At 40.0% G+C, this 22,593-nt stretch overlaps 1 protein-coding gene across 1 annotated transcript in view; it reads left to right on the forward strand.

Moving 5' to 3' along the window:
* NDST3 (N-deacetylase and N-sulfotransferase 3) overlaps positions 1-22,593 on the forward strand; it is a 113,919-nt gene that overhangs the window by 65,553 nt on the left and 25,773 nt on the right. Inside the window, exon 6 of the mRNA XM_045537371.1 lies at positions 4,304-4,432. Within this exon, the coding sequence (XP_045393327.1) occupies positions 4,304-4,432 (129 nt within the window). The remainder of the gene's footprint in view (positions 1-4,303; positions 4,433-22,593) is intronic.

The raw sequence follows: 22,593 nt of genomic DNA on the forward strand, positions 1-22,593 counted from the left end.
TTCTCTCAATCAAAACTGTTATAAACACTAGATGGGGACATGCTGGCCACATTTTGTCACAGTCTGCCCTCCCTATGTGCTGCAAATGAATTCGCTGCTCCTCAAGCTGCTAGCCTTCTGACCAGAGAGTTTAGGAAATCTGGAACCAGACAAGGCTGCCCACTGTCCCCATTACTTTTCAACAGAGTATTGGAAGTCCTTGCAAGAGCTATCAGGCAAGAGAGCAGAATCAAGGGAGTCCAAATAGGGAAAGAAGAGATCAAATTCTCACTCTTCACTGATGATATGATGTTATATCTGGAAAACCTCAAGGATTCGACCAAGAGACTCCTGGAATTGATCAGTGAATTCAGTAAAGTCTCAGGATACAAAATCAATACACACAAATCAGAGGCATTCATATATGCCAATAACAGTCAAACGGAGAACCAAATTAAGGACTCAATACCCTTCAAAATAGCAACAAAGAAAATAAAATACCTAGGAATATATTTAACTGAAGAGGTAAAGGACCTCTATAGGGAGAACTACGAAACACTGAGGAAAATCTAGGTTATATTTTTAATTTCTCCTGAAAACCTATTTTATCTAGATGATAAATGCATGAATCCTGCAGGCAGTCAAGGCTGTAAGGGACGTCCTGTTGGGTGGAGCTACCCCTGTGGCTCTCCTTCTGCCGCAATCCGTGGGAACTCTCCATGTTTGGTCTGTGGCTCTTGGATGAGCATTTCCAAGTGGGAAACGTTCTGCAGACAGTTGATCACGCAATGAGAGAAGACAGGGCCAGAAGCCACCCGGATAGAGGAGCAAGTTGAGACCACAGGAGCCTGTATGTCCTCCTAGGGAGAGACTGCAAGGAAGAAAGCAGGGAATTGGGGAGCAAGCCTTAGGTCACCCTCGTATTTTGTTGTACGAGATGAGGGAAAATTGTTTTGGATGATTCATTCACAAACCAAACTCAAAAGACCATTCTCTTCCCTTCAGACCAGCTATTAATCGTGCCTTTCTTATTTCAGCTCTACAACTCGAACATCACACTGAGCACCCCCCCCCTTCCAATCAGTCTCTACATTTCATCACTAATTTCTTGGTAGCTTTTTATTTCCTTTCCCGCAGCCGCCATCTTACTTCTCTGCCTTCATTATCACGTGTTCACTGTGGCACCGGTTTCCACTTTGTCTGTTCGCAGCTTCCATCCCCTCCCACTGCACAGACAGAGCCAACTTTCTAGTCTTTCCAAATCCCTGCCTTCGTCCTAGCCTTCCCAACTTCCGTTTGTTCCAGTGGTTTCCACACCCCTTAATGTGCTCTTGGGAGACCTGAAAACAGCCTGGACCTTTCTGTCTTCTCTTTCCCTGGAGCTCACACAGACTCACTCCAGCCAAAAGGGCCGTAATAGTTTTGCTGTTTCCATGTCTCTGTCATCCTTTGCCCTCAGTGACTTCTGGCCACTCTCCACCTATTGCTATTCCCTTCATCTGCAATATCAAGTCCCTTGTCTTATATAATTGAATGTAAAGCTCCTTGGTATATAGAAGCTCAGCACCAAACTCATACCTAGCTCATAACTACTATTCTCCTCTGGATTCCTATTAATACAACACGCCATTTTGTAATTCCATTAGGAACGAAAAAGCCAGTTACATTTCAGGGTGTTTGAGCCCTAACCAGAGTCTCTGGGCCTCCAGTTTTATTGCATTTTCAAGTGGGCAATTTTTTATCCTCGGTAAGGAAGTGATGAAAAACCAGGACTCTACTCTAAGCCCTGCTTGTTGCATGTGACTCTCTGCAGAGAGCCAGAGACCTCTGAGAAATCAGACTACACACCCTGACTATGCACTTGCTGTTTTTGATGGAAGCGCTCATCAGCAGAGACTGCCATTACTCCTGCGTACAAGCCTCCAGGTGGTCTTTACTGGGAGCCCCCAGAAGTGCTTGCTGGCAGTCACTCCTGCTTGAGGCCTTAGGGGCAGGATATTGGCTTCAGGTCCCACCGGCCAAGATGCTTGTTGACCATGGCTAGCGTCATCGTCTCCCACTTACTGTCAGCAGCTGTCAGGTTTCTGAAGGTCATCAGTGTCTCAGAGTTTGCATTTGATCTTGTTGCATGCCCAGTCTGGAGGGTGCTCTGCAGCCGGACGCCTGAGTTCCTTCTCCAGCACCAGAGAGCGGTTTGAAGGAGCACGCTCATCATTCCGCAGCACCGCACTTACGGAGCAAGACAGTGGAGTGTGACCCCAATCACACTCCCCATCATCTCCTCAGCCCCCTGGGGTGGTCCTGACTCTCCCAGGGCCCAGTGATCCTCGTACTCACAGCAGGAGTGACCACCCGGCACTTCCTCTTCACTGTGCTCAAAATCAGATAATTTAGGGAAGAGACAAAACTCAGATTTCTTGTCACTTCTCTCTCCATTTTGCATAGAATCAGCACGAGCAATTAAGTTCCAAGGATGGCTCTGTATGTATCCCATCATTTTCCCAGCAAGATATTCAAACTGAACCCTGAAAGTGATTCAGAGTCACACTCTTTTCAGATGTAATAGTAACTTGACACTGAACACATGTGTGCATTTTATTATTTGGGTTTTGGGTCTTTCTCCTTCTCCTGATACATATCACATCCTTCAAGAGTAGAAGACAGACATCTTTGTGTTTTTTCCCCGTGAACTAGCATGGAGCTAGCATGTAGAACGAGACTCTGTGCTATGCATCATAGGGCCCATGACTAGCTCCACTAGCATAGAACTAACTCTATGCCATGGGCTAGCACAGAGTTTAGAATAAGTATTTGTTAAATAAATGAATAAATGTTACATAAACCATTTCTTCCAAATGCTTTCCAAATTGCAAATTCTATTATTAATTTCTAAAACATTACGTTTCTAAAAACTTTTAGGGACTATATTTAATTCAGTTAGAGTATGTTTGCATTTAGTTCTTTTTTTGTCATCGATTTTCTGCACAGCATTATGAGACTACATAGTGCTTTTACACATAGACATCCCCACAGCTAATACTCTGTGCCTTCAAGTAAAGTTCTTTTAACTATTTCATCAAGATAAAATAGCTTCTAAGGATAATAATTTTTTAACAATTTACCAAAACAAATAGGATATATGGAGTTTTGACTTGCAGCAAAATGAGATGTATTGATTGAGCTGAGAATTATATTTTCTAAGAAAACTTTCCAAGGACGAGATTAAAATTTATTATACTACAATTCAAACGAAAGAAAAAAGAACTAATATGTGTATAGAGGGCTACAAAACATGGGAAGTTCTGGACAGCCAATGCTTTGAAGGCACTTACTGAACCAAATGCATTTTGAAAGTCAAGGTAGAAAAAATAAAGATGGATTTGCTTAGGACAATAAGCAGAAGACCTGCCTGTGAAAGATTCTGGCACATTGGTAGCTCTCTGAAGTATATTCATTAATTTTCTGCTACTTCAAGTGGATGGTGACAAACACAGGTCACCATGAACTCATTATATAAGATTTAGATGAAGACTTTACCATCTAGCACAGCCTTCGTTCACGCCTTCTTTTATAATTACATTCCTATTTTACCAGAAAAGCTGTAAAAATTTGAAAAAAATGTCCTTGTCGTAAATGTGTATAATCAAAGAAAACAATAGATTCCATATAGAAAGAATGAAAAAAATACCTTTTACGGAGTGACCTTTTGTCATTTTGTTTGTTGCACTTTCTAAAAATTGCTTATCAAATGGATAATGTCTTTCTCGCATTTGGACCTGGCAGGCTTCACACTTGGAAGCCGGGCAGCTACTGTGGCCTCTGGGACTACAGCAGACACTGTGATTTGTGTCTCAGATATTTGTTGTGATTTAAAATGTCATTTCCTAAGAAGCACGTTAAAGTGATAATTGACTTCATTTTCTAATGCATGGATAGAATTTGGCAGAAAGTGTTATTCTTTGTATTTTTGCCTGCTAGGATGACAGTGTAGCACAGACAGTTCCAGTATTTTTAAAGTCTCATTTTTACTTTATTATTTTTACTATAATAGGCTTCATAATAGAAATACTGACTTTATGATTTAAAGCAGATAAATAGCTAAAGTAATTCAAAGCCTCTTTTAGGTTTAAAGTATTTCTTCCACTTTCTTCACTACTCCTTCTATGCTAATATCACCCCGTCTTTCCTAGAGTGTGAATTACTGCCCCGGCCCTAGTCAGAGCTGACACCAGCTTGCGCAGTATCCTCCATGAGAATAAAGCTAAGTTTCAACAAATAATTGGTTGAAAGGAGTTTTTTCCTTACTGGTTGATTTTTCCTTCAGGTTCTTCCAAGACAAACCTGTGGGCTTTTCACTCACACGATTTTCTACAAAGAATACCCAGGAGGCCCCAAAGAGCTGGACAAGAGCATCCAAGGAGGCGAACTTTTCTTCACTGTGGTCCTCAACCCAGTAAGTACTTTGAACTGTTCTCTAGATTAATAATGAACAAGGGTGGAGTCGGTGAAAATTACCCTGACGAAGAGATCCGGGACTGGGCGGCCATCAGCCAAGTCCACCGCATCTAGACAGTAGCAGTGACGTGAGAAACTTACGGCAGAAGCAGGGAAGTGTTCCAGCAGGTTCTCCTCTGCACCAGAAAGTGATCAGAATTTAGAGGTTCTTGCTTTTATGGAGAATAAGATGTTTCACCCATAAAACCCTCCTAATTCCACTGGGGACCAGTATTTTTCACCTAGGCATCCATTACCTCTGTTCTTTTCTTTTTTCCTGTTTCAAGTTAATGTGTAATCAAAGCAGTAGGGGAGTGAGCTAAGCAAATATAGTCACATTTTCTACATTTCTGGTAAATCCTGTCTTACTAGGGCCCAGCCTGAGGCAGAGCAGCTATTTAATGGGGTACCTACCCCTTTGCTTCTTAATACCGGGGTGTCAGCTCCACAATGAACCATTTGCACATGTTTCTGCTTGAGGTGAGTATTAGGAAGTTGTGTAGAGAAAGAACTAATCAAAGTAAGCAGTATAAGGAAAAGGACGGATTTTATTTCCCTTCAGAAATCACTAACATGAAAACTAAAGCTGTTTGTTTATCAGGAGGTGTATGGGTTCGCCCCTGGCATTAGCAACATTCATGATGGAAAAATGCAATTATTTCCAAATGTGAAAAAGTTTCTAACTGTAAAAAAATTTGAATAAGATAGGGACAAGCAGAACACAATTTGAAAGAGCCCTTTCTTGACCTTAAGTTTACAGGCCCTGCAAATAAAACTTATAGATATTGTTCATCCTCTACTTGTATTCAAGTGGATCTGTTTAATTCTGCTTGAGTTCGTCTACTCTCCCTACTTTTTTAGCTACTAGAAAATGGGATAGAAGTAAGGGGTAACTCATCTTTGGGTAAAATCTGCACATATATTCAAAAATCAGGATGCTTTGGAGTGCTGCGGCATTTGGCCTTGGGATGTTTATCAATCTTTAGATCCTCAAAATACAAATAACTCTTACTTAGACATCAGAAATAATCTGATAGGCCGGGCGCGGTGGCTCACGCCTGTAATCCCAGCACTCTGGGAGGCCGAGGCGGGTGGATCGTTTGAGCTCAGGAGTTCGAGACCAGCCTGAGCAAGAGCAAGACCCTGTCTCTACTAAAAACAGAAAGAAATTATTATCTGGCCAACTAAAAATATATATAGAAAAAATTAGCTGGACATGGTGGCACATGCCTGTAGTCCCAGCTACTCGGGAGGCTGAGGCAGGAGGATCGCTTGAGCCCAGGAGTTTGAGGTTGCTGTGAGCTAGGCTGATGCCACGGCACTCACTCTAGCCCGGGCAACAGAGCGAGACTCTGTCTCAAAAAAAAAAAAAAAAAAAAAAAAAAGATTAGGAACAAGGCAAGAATGCCCACTCTCATCATTTTTATTAAACATCGTCCTGGAAGGACCAACCAGAGCAATTAGGCAAGAAAAAGAAAGAAAACGCATCTAAGTAAAATTGCATATGACATGATCTTTTGTGTAGAAAACCCTAAAGACTTCACATACTCACACACACACACACACACATGTAAAAAATAATAAAAACCTATTAGAATTAATAAAGGTCCAGGATACAAAAGCAACATACAAAAATAAGTTGCATTTCACTAACACCAAACTACCTTAAAAGAATATTAAGAAAACAGTTCCATTTACAATAGCATAAAATAGAATAAAATACTTAGACATAAACTTAACCAAGACAGCGAAAGACTTGTACACTAAAAACTGCAAAATATTACCAAAAGAAATTAGATACAAATAAATGAAAAGGTATCCTGTGTTTATAGATTAGAAGAGTAATATTGTTAAAACATCCATGCTACCCAAAGTAATCTACAGATTCAGTGCAATCCCTATCAAAATCCCAATGGCATTTTTTTACAGAAATAGAAAAAACAATCCTAAAATTTATGTGGAACCACAAAGGACCCCAAATAGCCAAAACAATATTGAGACAGAAGAACAAAGCTGGAGGCATCACATGACCTAATTTCAAAATATATTACAGAGCTACAGTAACTAAAACAGTATGGTACTGTCATGAAGGTAGACATATAGACCAATGAAACAGAATAGGGAGCCCAGAAATAAATTCCTGCAAATATAGTCCATTGGTCTTTATCAAGTGTGCCAAGAATACATAATGGGGAAAGGACAGTCTTTTCAATAAATGGTGTTGAGAAAACTAAATATCCACATACAAAAGATTGAAAATGGACCCTTATCATATCCCATACAAAAAAATCAATTTAAAATGGATTAAAGACTTAAATGTAAGACATGACACTGTAAAACTTTGAGATAAAAACATAAGGAAAAAGCTTCGTTATGTTGGCAACAATTTCTTGAACATGACAGCGAAATCACATACAACGTAGGCAAAAATAGACAAGTAGGACTACATCAAATTGAAAAACTGCCACAGATCAAAGGAAATAATCAACAGAGGGATCGCAACCTATGGGATGGCAGAAAATACTTGCAAACTGTATGTCTAATAAGGAGTTAATATCCAAAATATAAAAGGAACCCTTACCACTGTGTAGCAAAGAAACCAAATAATGCAATTAAAATGGATTGTGTATTTAAAACTGGAATAGATATTTCTCCAAGAAGACATACAGATGGCCAACAGGTATATGAAAAGAAACTATAGGCCACTAATCATCAGGGAAATGCAAATCAAAACCACAATGACGTATCACTTCAAACCTGTTAAAATAGCTATTAACAAAAAATTAGATACAGATATAGATATAGATGATATAGCTATAGATAGATACAGATACAGATAACAAGTGCTGGCAAGGATGTGGGGAAATTGGAACCCTTCTGCACAGTTGGTGGGAATGTAAAATGGTGCAGCTGCTATGGAAAACAGTATGGAAGTTCCTCAAGAAATTAAAAATAGAACCACCATATGATTCAACAATCCCACTTCTGGGTATGTGTCCAAAAGAATTGAAATCAGGATCTTGAAGAGATATTTGCATGCCAGTGTTCACTGCAGCATTAGTCACAATAGCCAAGATGTGGAAACAACCAAATGTCCATCAACAGATAAGTGGATCAAGAAAATGTGTATACATACAACAGTGTGGACTGCAACCAAGAAAAAGGAAATAAATGAGAAAGGCCCTTTGCTTTTGTTCTCCTGGAGAGAGTTGGAACCCATTCTACTAAGTGAAATATCCCAAGAATGGAAAAACAAGCACCACATGTACTCACCAGCGGATTGGTTTCCCTGATCATCGCCTAAGTGCACATTTGGGAATAACACCAATTGGGTGTCGGGCAGATGTGGGGGGTGGGGGGAGGGGATGGGTGTATACATACATGATGAGTGCGATGCGCACTGTCTGGGGAATGGACACGCTTGAAGCTCTGACTCAGGGGGATGAGGGGGACATGGGCAATATATATAACCTGAACTTTTGTACCCCCACAATAAGCTAAAAAAAAAAAGGCCCTTTGAGAAGGTAGAAGAGACACATTGTACCAGGCAATGTGCTACATGCTCTTATACGTGACCTTATTAAATTCTCACGACGACTCCATGAGGCTTTATATGTATTGTCTTATTTGGCCCTTAATGGCTATTCTGCGCAGCATTTTATAGATGAAGAGATCGAGGTTCAAAGAGGTTACATCATTTAACCAAAGGAAAACAAATAAGAGATAAGTCCACTTTCTTTCCAGTGTCACTGTGCTTTGTTGACGGAATATCCCTGGCCCACACTCATAGCCCTGCGTGGCCTCATTTGTAAACAGAAGTCAGCCGCACACACTGCTTATTCTGGGTTCTTACCCTAAGGGATATATTAACATTATACACAAACGTTAGAATATGAGAGAAAGGAAAGAAAGAATGCCAGAGAGCAAATAGCACTGGGAAGTGAAAGCTGACGAAAGAGTAAACCAAAAAAAGAAAAAAAAATCCTACTAAAAAGCAGCCCAGGAACTCAAAAAGCATAGCGGTATTGCCGTGTGGAACTATTTTATGGCAAAACATACAACCCTCTGCAATGCTGAGTGATCACTATACTCAATACTTTATTTTGCGTGCTCTGTAGTCTAGGAGGAATGTAACACATAAAAATCACTTTGCACAGAGGCGCTCCTTCCTGCAAAGACTCTGGGTGGATGAGGTTTTGTTTGTTTTTGTAATTCGTAACAATCCAGTGGAAGACTTAAAAACGCAAGCCGATTCCTGAACTGCACCTCAAGAAAGGCAGCGTCCACCTTTAGAACTCAATTGTTGGCCAGGTGCGGTGGCTCACGCCTGTAATCCTAGCACTCTGGGAGGCCGAGGCGGGAGGATTGTTTGAGCTCAGGAGTTCAAGACCAGTCTGAGCAAGAGTGAGACCCCGTCTCTGCTAAAAATAGAAAGAAATTAACCAGACAACTAAAAATATAGAGAAAAATTAGCTGGGCATGGTGGCACGTGCCTGTAGTCCCAGCTCCTTGGGAGGCTGAGGCAGGAGGATCGACTGAGCCCAGGAGTTGGAGGTTGCTGTGAGTGAGGCTGATGCCACGGCACTGTAGCCCGGGCAACAGAGTGAGACTCTGTCTCAAAAAACAAAACAAAGGAAAAAAACAACAACAACAACAACAACTCAATTGTTGGGTATCTACCTAAGAGCTGAAGAATAGACTTAACAGCTACTTGGTTATTGATACACTTTGAAACATTTTGCAAGAACAGCTTAAAAATGGCACTGAAACCTCGACGGAAGCTCTCTGTGCTACTGTGGTTTAAATTGAGGCTGCGCTTTGTATAAACATACTTTTTGTGGTTTAACTTCGGGCTGTTCTCTGCGGTCTTCCCAGAGAATGGGAGTGCGTCAGAAACACAGCTTCGCCTCCTGCGTGGGCTGCAAACTTAACTGCAAAGTTTGGAGACCGTCTCAGAGAGCTCGTTGCCATATGTTAGACTCAACTTGATATGAAAAATCATATCAGTTTCCCAGAGCATAGAAAGGAAAAAAAAGGAGCTCAGGCTGTATAAATATAAAAAGCATCTGTCTGCACAGGAAATTCTACTCTGTTATTTTGCAAATGATCCGTACTTATATTTACAAGAGAAATCAGATCTGGTGAACTATATAGGAAGTAACGCACTATTTTGTTCAAGATTTGGAAATGTACGTTGGTAATTCTGTGCAGCTGGCTGGACTGGGAATGAACTATTGTGGTGCAGAGATCTCAACACTGCTGCTCAGCACGGTCCTAAGCATTTGTGCTTCCAAGTAAAAGGTGGTGGAATATTTTGATAGCACGCTGCTCACGCAGACATTTCTATCCGCTGTGACTTTTGTGTTTAAATGCGGGCACCGCCATTTCCAACTCAGGAAGGCTCACGAGCACTCACAAAGCGTTTGGCACTTTTCACTCTGATTTTTTATTCCTCCTCGACTCTGAGCCTGGAAAGAATTCTCTCCATCGTGGCTCACCCAGGAGCGAGTCCCTGCGTTAATCTTCAGTAGCTCTTTTCAGAGTCCCCTTCTGGGACTTCCTTCTCGCCTCTTTCCCCATGGTCACCTGTCATTTTGTCACCTCTTTTGCTCTGAACCGGATTGCTGTGCTAAGAGCCATCCCTCCCCATCACGTTTTATGACCCTGCTGAGATTAACAACTGAAACACGAGCAGAACCCTGATCACTCACAGTCTGCAGAGACATCATGCCACCTTTCTAAGATCCCGGGTGTCACCAGCGGGTGTCACTGCTCTCAGACTGACTATAACCCCTCTGGCTTACGCTCCAGTGTTTATCTTGATTTCACTGATTGCTTTCTTACCTCGCAGAGGAACCTGGAGACTTTTTCCAACAGAATTTCTCTTTTTCATTCAGTAGCCCATCCATGCCAGTATTCCCAACCAAACTCCCTTTAATTGGAAAAACATTGATTTTTTTCTTCTGATTTCTCTTTCCCACCTTTATCTTGCCCAGTTTTTACTCATTTTCATGCTTTTAGTAACTTAAGGATGCTTTTGCTTCCAGTTCCATTTATTCTCATTCCTTTCTCCAATATCGTATTAATAGCACATGTTAATAATTATTAGTCATCTAGCACAAAGCGATGCCCACATTTACTAACTTCCCTGGTTTAAACGTCGCTGCCCCTTCGACGCTCATTCTTTATGAGACATGGCTTTGGGATAGTGTCTTTTCTCCCCCTGTCTTATCACAAAAGAATTGAAATGGTTTTTCTAAATGAAAATTATACCCACCTGTGTTACCTCTCGCACTGGGCGGCCCGAGCCCCGGGCGCTCCTTGGCAGAGGGTGAGTCTGAACCACATCCCCGCTGTGTGGTTTGCCGCCACCTGTCCTGAGCGGGTGTAGACACACCAAGCTGCTCTCTGCTGGCAAGAGCTCGACACCCATGAAAACAGGCATTTCCACTGTGAGTTAGAAAGAGTCTGGGGGAGAGACTCAACACGAATGTGCATTCTCAGTATGGAATTGTTCTCCTGTGTTGACAATTGTCTGTCTTGTCCTCTCTGCCAAAGTCCAGGTGGTTGGAGGCCAATTAGCCGGTCTGTGCTTCCCTCACTCCGTTTTGGCCTCCGCATGGCACCTTATTACGGCCAAAGTGGGGCAGAAAATGCAAATGTGTATCATTATGTTTTATTAGGGTTGGTAAAAAGTTTGTCATATAAAAGGCTGAAATTTTGGGCAACATTTTATGGTATACCTCTGAAATATTTAATTATTTTGATTAAAATTATTTAATTATTCTAGTTACTATTATTGAGTTTAAGTTAAAAAAAAAAAACAAACCCGTGAGCAAATCTACCCTCTATCTATTTTGTCATGCGCCATCCATACATTTAACATTATAAATTCTCTTAAGTGTTTCTTCTTACTTTCCATAGTGCCTTTGTCTTACTGGGTTTTTTTGTTTTGTTTTGTTTTGTTTTGTTTTGTTTTGTTTTGTTTTGTTTTGTTGAGGCAGAGTCTCGTTCTGTTTCCCCGTGGCATCAGCCTCGCTCACAGCAACCTCAAACTCCTGGGCTCAAGCGATCCTCCTGCCTCAGCCTCCCGAGTAGCTGGGACTACAGGCATGCGCCACCATGCCCGGCTAATTTTTTCTATATATATTTTTAGTTGGCCAGATAATTTCTTTCTATTTTTAGTAGAGACAGGGTCTCGCTCTTGCTCAGGCTAGTCTCGAACTCCTGAGCTCAAACAATCCTCCCGCCTCGGCCTCCCAGAGTGCTAGGATTACAGGCATGAGCCACCGCGCCCGGCCTCATAGTGCCTTTGTAACATTATATTCAGATAGACTCTTCACTGCCACAAGCAACAAGGATATTGTTCCTGTCAGCAGCATCTCTGGTGTCCCACGAACAAGGTGTGGCACCTTCACTCCCAAACCTCTCAGCTGTGACACCAGAAGTTGAGAGTGGGGGAAAATATTTATAAAGGAAGAATATAGACTTACCAAATAGAAATTTAGGGAAAACCTGTGCTGAATAGTGTCGTGCCGTGTCATAGCATGAAGCAGAAGACTGTGGATTTGTGTGTTTTAAGCAGAAAGAGAATTTAAGAAATCCTGTTTGGGCAATATATTAATTATCATCTCAGTTTCACCAGTGGGCCACCTCTACACCTGGAGATTTATTGTCTTACCCAAAGTTACACAAGTGATATCATAGTAAAAACAAAAAAAAAACTTTTTTCAAACTGAAAGAGTTTTATATAAAACTCCCATGGAACAAATATTTAAACACTTAGAGGAAATTGGCTCTATAGCTGCAAGCAACGAGGGCAAGAGACTCCTGCCCTCTCCCCCCTCACCAGCTACCCAGCTGCCTACCCTCCTTAGCAAGGCGAATGGTCTTACTCCGCAGTCAGTACTCCCTAGCACTGGTGTTTAATGAAACCACTTATAAAAATCTTCGCAGTTCTTTCAGGAGTCTAATGTGTCCAAGGCTTGCCTGATTGTGATAATAATATTCAAGCAAAGATTCTTAGAAATTTTTCTTTAAGTCACTGTGAAATTTTGACACTTCGTCAAGACTGAATCTACACTTCAGATTTCATGACCTCATTAATCCTCCTTGTCCCTCTTCTGTGCAGTTCGGGGTGGTCGCTACTAATGTGGAGGAGTTGACATTTTTAGAAAAGAAACATTTATAAACTCGCATTCTTTCTAACAAGCTGGTTTACCCAGTTCCTGAGATATTTTACTTTTAGAAAGTGTAACTCCGCTCTGCAAACACTATGACTTATAGATTGGTTTGTCTATAAATAAATTATTTTAAAAGACTTATAATTTAAGGCAAAGGTAACAAATTATGAACCACATTTGGGTCTCCCACTACAAATACATTTTCAGTCGGTATCTGGTGTAGTTATGATCTTTTGTGAATCTGTTACCTTCTATCCCCTGAGTTAGAAACACCTGTCATGGTGTTCTCGCTGCAGCTAAAACTGCCCTCCGATGCCAGCAGCTTCGGCAGTGGGTGGTGACTCGTAAAGGTTTGAAACGTTTTATATTTCTGGTCTTTCCCCATCTCTACAGAAATGCCTTTGTAGGTATCTTGCTCTTAATTAAGTCTTTATGTGGTATCTTGGCTGACTTTTGTATCTGGGTCAGTCTTCTCCTCCCTGCAAAACCCCGGGAGGACTGCTTCACTTACGTTATCTTTGTGCTGAACTTTCTTCCTTAAAATGTCTTATTTCAATCAAAACAGAGGTGGCTTGCCCAGGCCCAGCTGAGCCCTGAGAGTTTTCTCTCTCATAAAGGTACCATTACCCCGGTGACTTTGTTAATACCTGGCAAGCACTTTATTTTTTAGTGGTGTTCTTTCCTGTCCTTGGAGTTTTTATTCTCTACTTGAAGAGCTGGGTTACTGTATTAGATGGATACTCCCCAAATCCTCCATTTCACAGGCCACTTTAGTAGAGGGGTGCTCTTAAATCAGTAAAATTGTAAATGTTTCTGAATATTTAGAAACTTGATAACGATTAGTCATTATCTTTTAAAAACCTAGCATTTCTTAATTCACAAAATAAATGAACTTGTTTGGTATGTTGATCCTCCCACACTGGAGGGAGTTTGGCCTTATGAGCAAATACAACTAAACCGAAACCTCCTGGTGATGGAGCTGATCTTTGTGAATTCCTAAATTTAGCTCATTCATTCACCCGTGAGCCAAAATCCCATTTTCATGTGGGTCCCTTTTCTTGAAGGAATTTTTTTTAATTCTGTCAGATTTTTGAAATTAAATTAAATGTTCTTTTTTTAATTCAGGATATTATGGGGATACAGACATTTGGGGTACATGAAATGCATTTGCCTTGCTCAAGCCAGGGCCACAAGCTTGTCCCTCCCGCATACAGTGTGCCCCGTCTCCATTAGCTGTGGGTTTACCCACCCCACCCCCTCTACCCCCCACCTGACCGGCACCCAGTGAATATTACTACCATGTGAGCACCTTAGTGTTGATCAGTTAGTAGCAGTCTGATGGCGAGTACATGTGGTGCTTATTTTTCCGTTCTTGTGACACCTCACTTCGCAGGATGGGCTCAAACTCAATCCCGGATAATACAAGAGGTGCTAGATCACCACTGTTTTTTGTAGTTGAGTAGTATTCCATGTGTACATATTCCACATTTTATTAATCCATTCATGTATTGACAGGCACTTGGGTTATTTCCACATCTTTGCAATTGTGAATTGCGCTGCTGTAAACATTTGAGTGTAGATGTCTTTATTATAGAACGACTTTTTCCTTTCGATAGATGCCTAGTAGTGGGATTGCTGGATTGAATGATATTTCTATTTTTAGCTCTTTGAGGTATCTCCAAATTACTTTCCACAAGGGTTGTACTAATTTGCAGTCCCACCAGCAGTGTAAGAGTGTTCCAATCTCTCCACATCCACGCCAGGATTTGTTGTTTTGGGACTTTTTGATAAAAGCCATTCTCACTGGAGTTAGGAGATACCTCATTGTAGTTTTGATTTGCATTTCCCTAATGATGAGAGATGTTGAGCACTTTTTTATATGTTTACTGGCCATTAGTCTGTCTTCTTTTGAAAAGTTTCTGTTCATGTCCTTTGCCCATTTATTGATGGGGTTGTTTGATTTTTTTCTTGTTAATGTTTCTGAGTTCTGTATAGATTCATGTTATCAGATGTGTAGAAAGCAAATATTTTCTCCCATTCTGTAGGCTGTTTATTTGCTCTAATGATAGTTTCCTGGCTGTGCAGAAGCTTTTTAATTTGAGCAGGTCCCATTTGTTTATTTTTATAGCTGCTGTGATTGCTTTGGGGTCTTGTTCATAAATTCTTTACCTAGGCCAGTGTTTGAAAGAGTCATCCACACATTTTCTTCCAGAATTCTTAAGGTTTCATGTCTTAGGTTTAAGTCTGTTATCCAACATGAGTTGATTTTTGTGAGAGGTGAGAGGTGGGGATCCAGTTTCAATCTTCTGCATGTGGATATTCAGTTTTCCCAGCACCACTTATTGAATAGAGATTCTTTTCCCCAATGTATACTTTTGTCTGCTTTGTCAAAGATTAGATGACAATATGAGGATGGTTTTATATCTAGGATCTCTGTCCTGTTCCAAAGGTCTGTATCTCTGTTCTTGTGCCAGTACTGTGCTGTTTGGGTTACTGTAACCTCGTAGTAAAGATTGAAGTCTGGCAGACTGATGCTTCCCAATTTTTTCTTTTTGCTTAAGATTGTTTTGGCTATACAAGGTTTTCTCTGGTTCCAGACGAAGCATAGAATTATTTTTTCTAAATCTGTAAAGAATGATGGTGGAATTTTGGTAGTGATTGCATTAATTCTGTAGATCACGTTAGGTAGAATGGACATTTTAACATTATTGATTCTACCAACCCATGAAAAAGGTAGGGATTTCCATCTGTGCACATCATCCACAGTTTCTTTTCTAGTGTTTCATAGTCCTCCCTGTAAATATCTCTCATCTCTTTCATTAAATATATTCCTAAATATTTAATTTTCTTTGATGCTATTGTGAAAGGTGTTGTGTCTTTGATTTGATTTTCGGCTTGACTGTTACTGGCGTATATGAATGGCACTGATTTGTGTGCATTGATTTTGTATCCTGAGACTTTACTGAATTCCTTTATCAATTCCAGGACTCTCTTGGCAGAATCCTTGGGTAAATTAAACATTTTTAGAGATATTTAATTTAATTTTCTTTCTCATCTTCATTATGTTGTGGAGGCAGTGCTTTAAAACTAAGAAGCAAATGTTTTATGCTAGAAAACAAAAATGTTTTCACTACAGAATTGAATATAACCTTTGTGCTACGTTGCTGCTTTAAAAAGTATTTCTCTTAATTAATCATTTTTAGATCTATCATGAGCTGTAACTATATTCATTATTCTGTCACTTTGTGAGTCTAACAGAACAAGAACAGCTGTTGTCTGGTCTCTAAATAACTGCAGCAGAGTCTTTCAGAGTGAGGTAGAGACAATATCAGAAAAGCACGGCTGGGCACAGTGGCTCACGCCTGTAATCCTAGCACTCTGGGAGGCCGAGGCGGGAGGATTGTTTGAGCTCAGGAGTTCGAGACCAACCTGAGCAAGAGTGAGACCCCGTCTCTACTAAAAATAGAAAGAAATTATATGGACAGCTAAAAATATATATATAGAAAAAATTAGCTGGGCATGATGGCACATGCCTGTAGTCCCAGCTACTTGGGAGGCTGAGGCAGGAGGATCGCTTGAGCCCAGGAGTTGGAGGTTGCTGTGAGCTAGGCTGACGCCGCGGCACTCACTCTAGCCCGGGCAACAGAGTGAGACTCTGTCTCAAAAAAAAATATTAAAAAAAAAAAGAAAGAAAAGAAAGCAGGAGCAAGGTACACAATGCAAAATTCATCAGAAATCGGTGGTCTGAGAGTTGGAGACATTCTCATGGCGTCTAAATATTCGTTCGGCAGCTAAAGTAATAGCAATGCATTAAGCCAATGGAATTACTTCTGGCACCTAACAGAAATGTTAATTTATCTTCAATCATTAGCTTGTAATAAAAGGGCTGAACTTGCAGTTCTGAACATATAGCCAAAAAAATTAAATGAGAGACATAATGTTATAAAAAAGAAAAACGGCTCCCAGCTAAATTGCTTTAAATTACATTGACCTCATCACTGTACCTTTGAAACTGTCCCTAATTGAGAGCAATTGATTTACCTTCCAGCTTTTCTCTAAAGCCTGTCAGATCCCAAATTCCAAATGTTAAGAGCCCTTTGACAAATCATTCTGCAATTGAGCTTTCCTTTGAGATTCTTAAATGACTAACGCACAAGCCATGTAGAAAAACAGTACTCAATGAATTTAAACCTTAAAAATTAAAGTGACATCTTTTTTTCCCCCATTGGAGAAGGTGATAAAGTTAATGAAAGTAATTTTTAGCATAACACAGTTATAATAGCACAAAAATATGAAAAGATGTTAGACACTACAGTGAGCTGTGAGAGGGACCACTATGCTAAAATTTCAAATGTCTCACCCACATCCAGGATGAAAGGTCGAGTTGCTGGAAATTAAGGAGAATTTGGGAAGACATCTGCAAGGAGCTGTGCTATGCTATGATTTATAAGATACATTACTATTTAGCCATTAAAATATACATATCTACCTTTTGAAAGCATTTTTAGCAATGTAGTAAAATGTTAAAGATATATTACTAAGCAGCAAACACTATGTGCCAAGTCATACCATACTTGAACATAAACATTTTATATAAAATTTTATATAAAAACAATTTATATTAATATATAATTAATTATATATTTATATAATTTATATGCATAAATTATATGTAAGATCTTATATATTTTAAAACAATTGGTGGTAATTTTTTGGTATCTTTTCTTTTTTTAATTTTATGTGTTTTTTACCTTTCATGTGCAATTTTTAAAAGCAGAAAGACCACCAGTAATGAGGTAGACTTCAATTCGATTCAACAAACATCAGTAACCTATTATGCAGTTAAATTGAGTTTAACAGACAGTTCTTTAATGAACCATACATGTGACTAGACACAATGAAGATTGTAACATAGTCTCTGCTCTTGGTGAGCTCATAGTTTAGCAAGAGGAAAATACAAGAAGTCAAGACAACTTATTCCAGCAGTTGTTACAAGACAGCATAATGTACAAAGAGTTCAACTTAGCCACGCTTAAAGTGAGATGGCCATGGGACATTCAGGTAGAAATGTCAGCTAAACAGATGTTCATGTATAAAATTTAGAAGAGACAGATGTTACTTTGAGACTTGGGGATCATTGTGGTGAAGCCACCTAGAGACAGCAGGTAAAGAATAAAACCCTGGGAAACACCAGCTATTTAAAGGTAACGCAGAGAAAGAGGAATCAGTGAAAGATGTGTAGATGAAGGAAAACTAGAAGACAGTTGCCAAAAGCCCAGAGAGGAGAAAATCTGAAGTGTGGTCAGCTGTGTCACATGGAGCAGCTGGTGACTATTAATGGGATGACTGCCGGGTATCCATGGGATCGTGTAGCTAAGAGGCCATTGCTCACCTTTGAGAACCACTGTCAGACGAATGGTGGGGACAAAACCCAGAGTGGAAAGGACTGAAACGTGAACGGAGGTGAGGGGTAAAGACGGCACCCATGCTCTGTTCTTTTGAAGACCTTGGCTGGGTAGGACGGTGGCTGGGAAAGATAAAATCTCGAGAGATGGCCTGAGATGAGAGAGCCTCAGACATGTTTTCAGGCATTAGGGAAGGACCAGTGGAGAGAATTGGAAATGAGAGAAAACAGAGGAATGAGCGGCAGAACCAGCTCTCGTGGGAGTTGAGAGCAGGTGGGAAGAAGGGCGCTGGGAGACGCATTAGTCTTGAACACAAAATGGCGCACCTTGGCCTGACACTGCTGGTGTCAGGAGGAATTTTAAGAAGATAAATGTGCATGGAGACGGGTCAGGACTTGCAGCATCCCTGCCCGGTGACCATTACTCCCTGCGAATCGTGGGATGCTTAGCTGGGGAGATCAGGGACAGCAGAAACTAAGCAGAGGCCTCCAGGGAGGGACGAAAGTCTGCACTAGCTGCTGGGATGACAAAGCATGAATACGGAGAATATCCCATAGCGCGGAGGGTTGGCCCGAGCTTGAGGACCATATGCCTGTGCGGTATGAATAGCTCCCATCGTGTGTTTTCCCTGAGCCGTGCTCAACAGCCCACGTGTGGGAGTGAGGTAATTAAATGGAAAAACCGATCCAAAGTCTTGGATTCGCAGAACATTGAAAGCAGATGATTTAGGCATCTGAGGGTGAAGGTAGGAGAGAAGTTCCAGCCACTGACGAAAGAATCCGCCTGGTAGAGGAAGTGATCGGAACATTTATAGATGCGGAAAAAACGGGAGGGTTCAGAGAGTGGGAGTCTGTGCTGATCAGGCTGATTAGCTGCTGGGCGAGAAATGTTATCTCTCCAAAATAACAACATGTTGAAGAAAACAAATAGCTATTATTTATTAAGCAATTACTATGTGACAAGGCAGTGCTTTGAATTTTTCTTTTTCTATTTAATTGCAATGACAACCCTGTGAGACAGTTGCTATTATTAAGCCCTTTTTTTTCCTCTTTTAAATAAGTAAATTAAAGTACTGAGAGCTTAAATAACTCGCTAAGATCACAGAGCCAGTAGATGGCAAAGGCCCTTCCTTAACCAGTAATACCGTGCAGGCCAGAGTCAAAGACGTGAAGACATAGAGTTTATTTACAAAGAAAGTGGTTTCACAGGAAACAGGGAAGTGGACAGTAAGAAAATACGTGGAGGCTGGGGAGGCCGCGTTCAGGGAGAGGAGGACAGAGTGCACGGGACAAAGTGAGAGAAGGAATAGATCGTTGAGGAGGTCCACAGTTTTAGTGATGCTAAAGGATTACCAGAATGCAAGGCACTGGAAAAACAGCTGACCCTAGATTTCCCAACTTTACAAATAAGAGACTTTTCTACTTGTTTTCCAGAATGAGATGTGCTCATGTGATAGAGCACAATCTTAGTGATGGAATTTTTCACGATGATAAAAATGAAAACTTCCAGAGTTTGGTCACTGCCCCATAAAAAAATTAACTGATTTCATTATTTTTTCCCTAAAGAATATTTCTGGTCTGGAGATCTAAGTCAAAGGAGGAAGAAGGAACAGGAGTTAACTTACAGTATACATGTCCTTCGCCACCCAGCCTTTAAAATGCCGTGAAGTAAAGTCAAAGAAAGGAACATGAAAGGCAGCCTTTGAAATAGAGAAGTTATAAAGTTGTATGCGTCTGAGAGGTGCCGGGGGAAATGGGGAGTTTTGCTTCAGTAGAGAACAGGGTTGAGGGGAATTGGGGTCCAACGGCACACGTGTGTGTGAACCAGGTCTTGTCTTAGCAATCTCCGTGCCTCTCCACACAACGGTCGGCCGTCCAGAAGCCCCCAGAAGCCATGGCCAAGGGCATTTACCAAGTTGGTTTTTGGACTAGGGACAGCACTAAAGTCTAGGACATTGAAATATATTTATGAACTTAACAAGGCATGCTTGTTTTTAAAACATATTCGAAAGGACCCCTGCAGAACCACCAACGGCTTTGGTGACCTGAATCATTTCTGTGGGAATAAATATATACGTTTCTATGGGAAATAAACACTTCGAAGAATAAGGAATAAATGGTGTTTGGAAAGAAAGCTAAGGTTTTGACCAAAACAATCTTGTTATATATCTGTTCTCACCAATCCTGTTGCTTATTGTGCATACCTTCCCAACTAAAAAAGAAACAAGAAAACTTGGAGACATTACATGTTCAGCAAAAGATATGCAATATTCCATGTCTAGAGAGAACATTGTGATTCATTTAAAAAAGTATAAAATAAAATTGAAGTGTTTAATGTTCTGACAAATTATACTGCCTTTATGGCCTTGTATTTCTTTAGGAGCACAAAACAAATCCCAGGCTTGAGTCCAAAGTCTAAAAGGGTCAGAAGGTAATATGCGTTATAAAAGCATCACTTTGAAACAGTCCCCTCACTCATGGTGCGCTTTGCATTATGATAAAGTGGGAATACAAAAATAGAATTGAAAACCTGGGAGAGGTTCCATGCTTGGAGGCTAAGTAGCTTTTCTTTTATAGGACTAAGTTCAACACCTTGTAAGTATCCCCTTAATTCTTGCAAATCAGGTTCAATTTCGTCAAAGTAAGTAGCTCATAACTCATTTTGGTTTGCCTCTGTCTTTATCAGAGTAGCATTTTTTTACTTTCTATAGTCATCCAGGTAGAAAAGTAGCTCTCTGCCTTGTTACAGAACAAAATGTGTTCTGAGATTAAAAAGTGAATTCAGAGGGAGTTCAAATGTATTAGTATCATGAAGTCATGTAGTATCCCTAACTTTCCCATTTTCTGTCCAATGCAGATATTATTCAAGTGAAATATGACACCTACAGATGTATTGATATATCTTTCATAAAAATAAAGGAAGAAATTTGAAACAGTGGCTAATGAGGTTAAAAATACATTTATCTTTTAACTTGTATTAAAAAAATTGTTTAAGAGAAGGGCAACTTGGAATTATCATTTTGTTATTTGTTATTAAGCTACATTGAGAAATGTGGCTTACAAAACAAATGAGTAAATGCTGCCTCTAACAGACATTGGAAAAGAACTTTCAAATTTAAAAATGGTATTCATAAGCTCAGTTGCCTAACATTTTATAAATTCTGAAGGAGAAAAAGAGGGGATTTAAAAAGTCACAGAATTAAAGCTACTACCAAAAAAAAAGGTTAAATGTTAAAAGTCTCACTTTTCAGAAAGACCCAAAACAATTCCATGGCCACATCAGTCTGCGGGTACAGATAGCTACTTAAAATCACCCTCAAAGTATTTTGCTTGCAAAAGTTCTGAAATTTAATATATGACCAGGCAGAGTGAATAGAGACACAATGGAATATTCTTGATCACAGGTGAAGCTTTTCATGTGAAAGCCTGAACGGTTTGCTTTAGCATATAGGATATTACTGTTTCTTCTTATTCATAGTTGTAATTACATTTTTTCTTATTTGTCATATCAAATCTTAATATAACTTTTTCTCTCATCTCTGCCACTTCACCTCAATGAATCTTCTTGACTGTGTCTTTCAGTTTCTTAATGAATGACTTGTTATATTCATTATCGTGACAATAACAATAACCATTATTAACTATTCACTCACACGACATTAGATATTTTGGGAAAGTGCTATTATCACATGAGTTATTTTTGTGATCTTTATAGCAGCATAAATGTGACAATGGTTCTCTTTGACATTGAAAATCTCATGATCTCATGCAGAATTCTTTCCGTTTGTCTACAGCTAATCAACAATGTTATTTGCATTCTCTTAACGCAATAGCATTAAAAATACCCATTCTACATCTACGTCCCAGACCAATTGAATCAAATCTACAGAACTCAAATTTATTTTATGAAAAGTTCCCCACATTTGCTGTGATTTTTTTTTTCAGTACATGGATTCAGTCTAGGTCAGCTGCTCCCCCTGGAAGAGTCAATTTCATCTAGCCCAGCATTGAACGTTTTCCTTAAAGAAGTGTTTTATACTGGGAGTAATGGACCAAAGAATATAAAAAAGGGTTTGAGAGTGTTATTGATGGAAAATAGTTAATAGTTATTTTAGTAAAACTCAGGCATCAGCCTTTTGTCATTATAGCCTCTAAGAAATGCAAATTAGAGGACATTCAGTTGATGCTAATAACAATTCATTGATTTCTTATACCCCTTAATTTGAAGTTCTACAGTCTAAACCGAATTAAGTAGACTGAAATTACAAAATCTCAACCTCCTGGAATCCTGCTTCAGATGATCAGTAGTCCACACATCATGAGGCCATTAGAGGTTGACATCTAGGATATGTCATTCAAGTACCAGCACGGGTATATGGCAGCTGTTAGATGTTGAACTCATTTGTTTGTTATGAAATATGTTCAATTTAAGAAAAAATGCTCAAGTCTTGCTGACAAAAAAATCAGTGTGCATCAATATAATGAGAGTCTTGGAGACATCCAAAATCCAAAAACATGCCACGAATTGAAACC

This window comes from Lemur catta, chromosome 26 (assembly GCF_020740605.2).
Source record: "Lemur catta isolate mLemCat1 chromosome 26, mLemCat1.pri, whole genome shotgun sequence".
In the NCBI taxonomy this organism is placed as follows: domain Eukaryota; kingdom Metazoa; phylum Chordata; class Mammalia; order Primates; family Lemuridae; genus Lemur; species Lemur catta.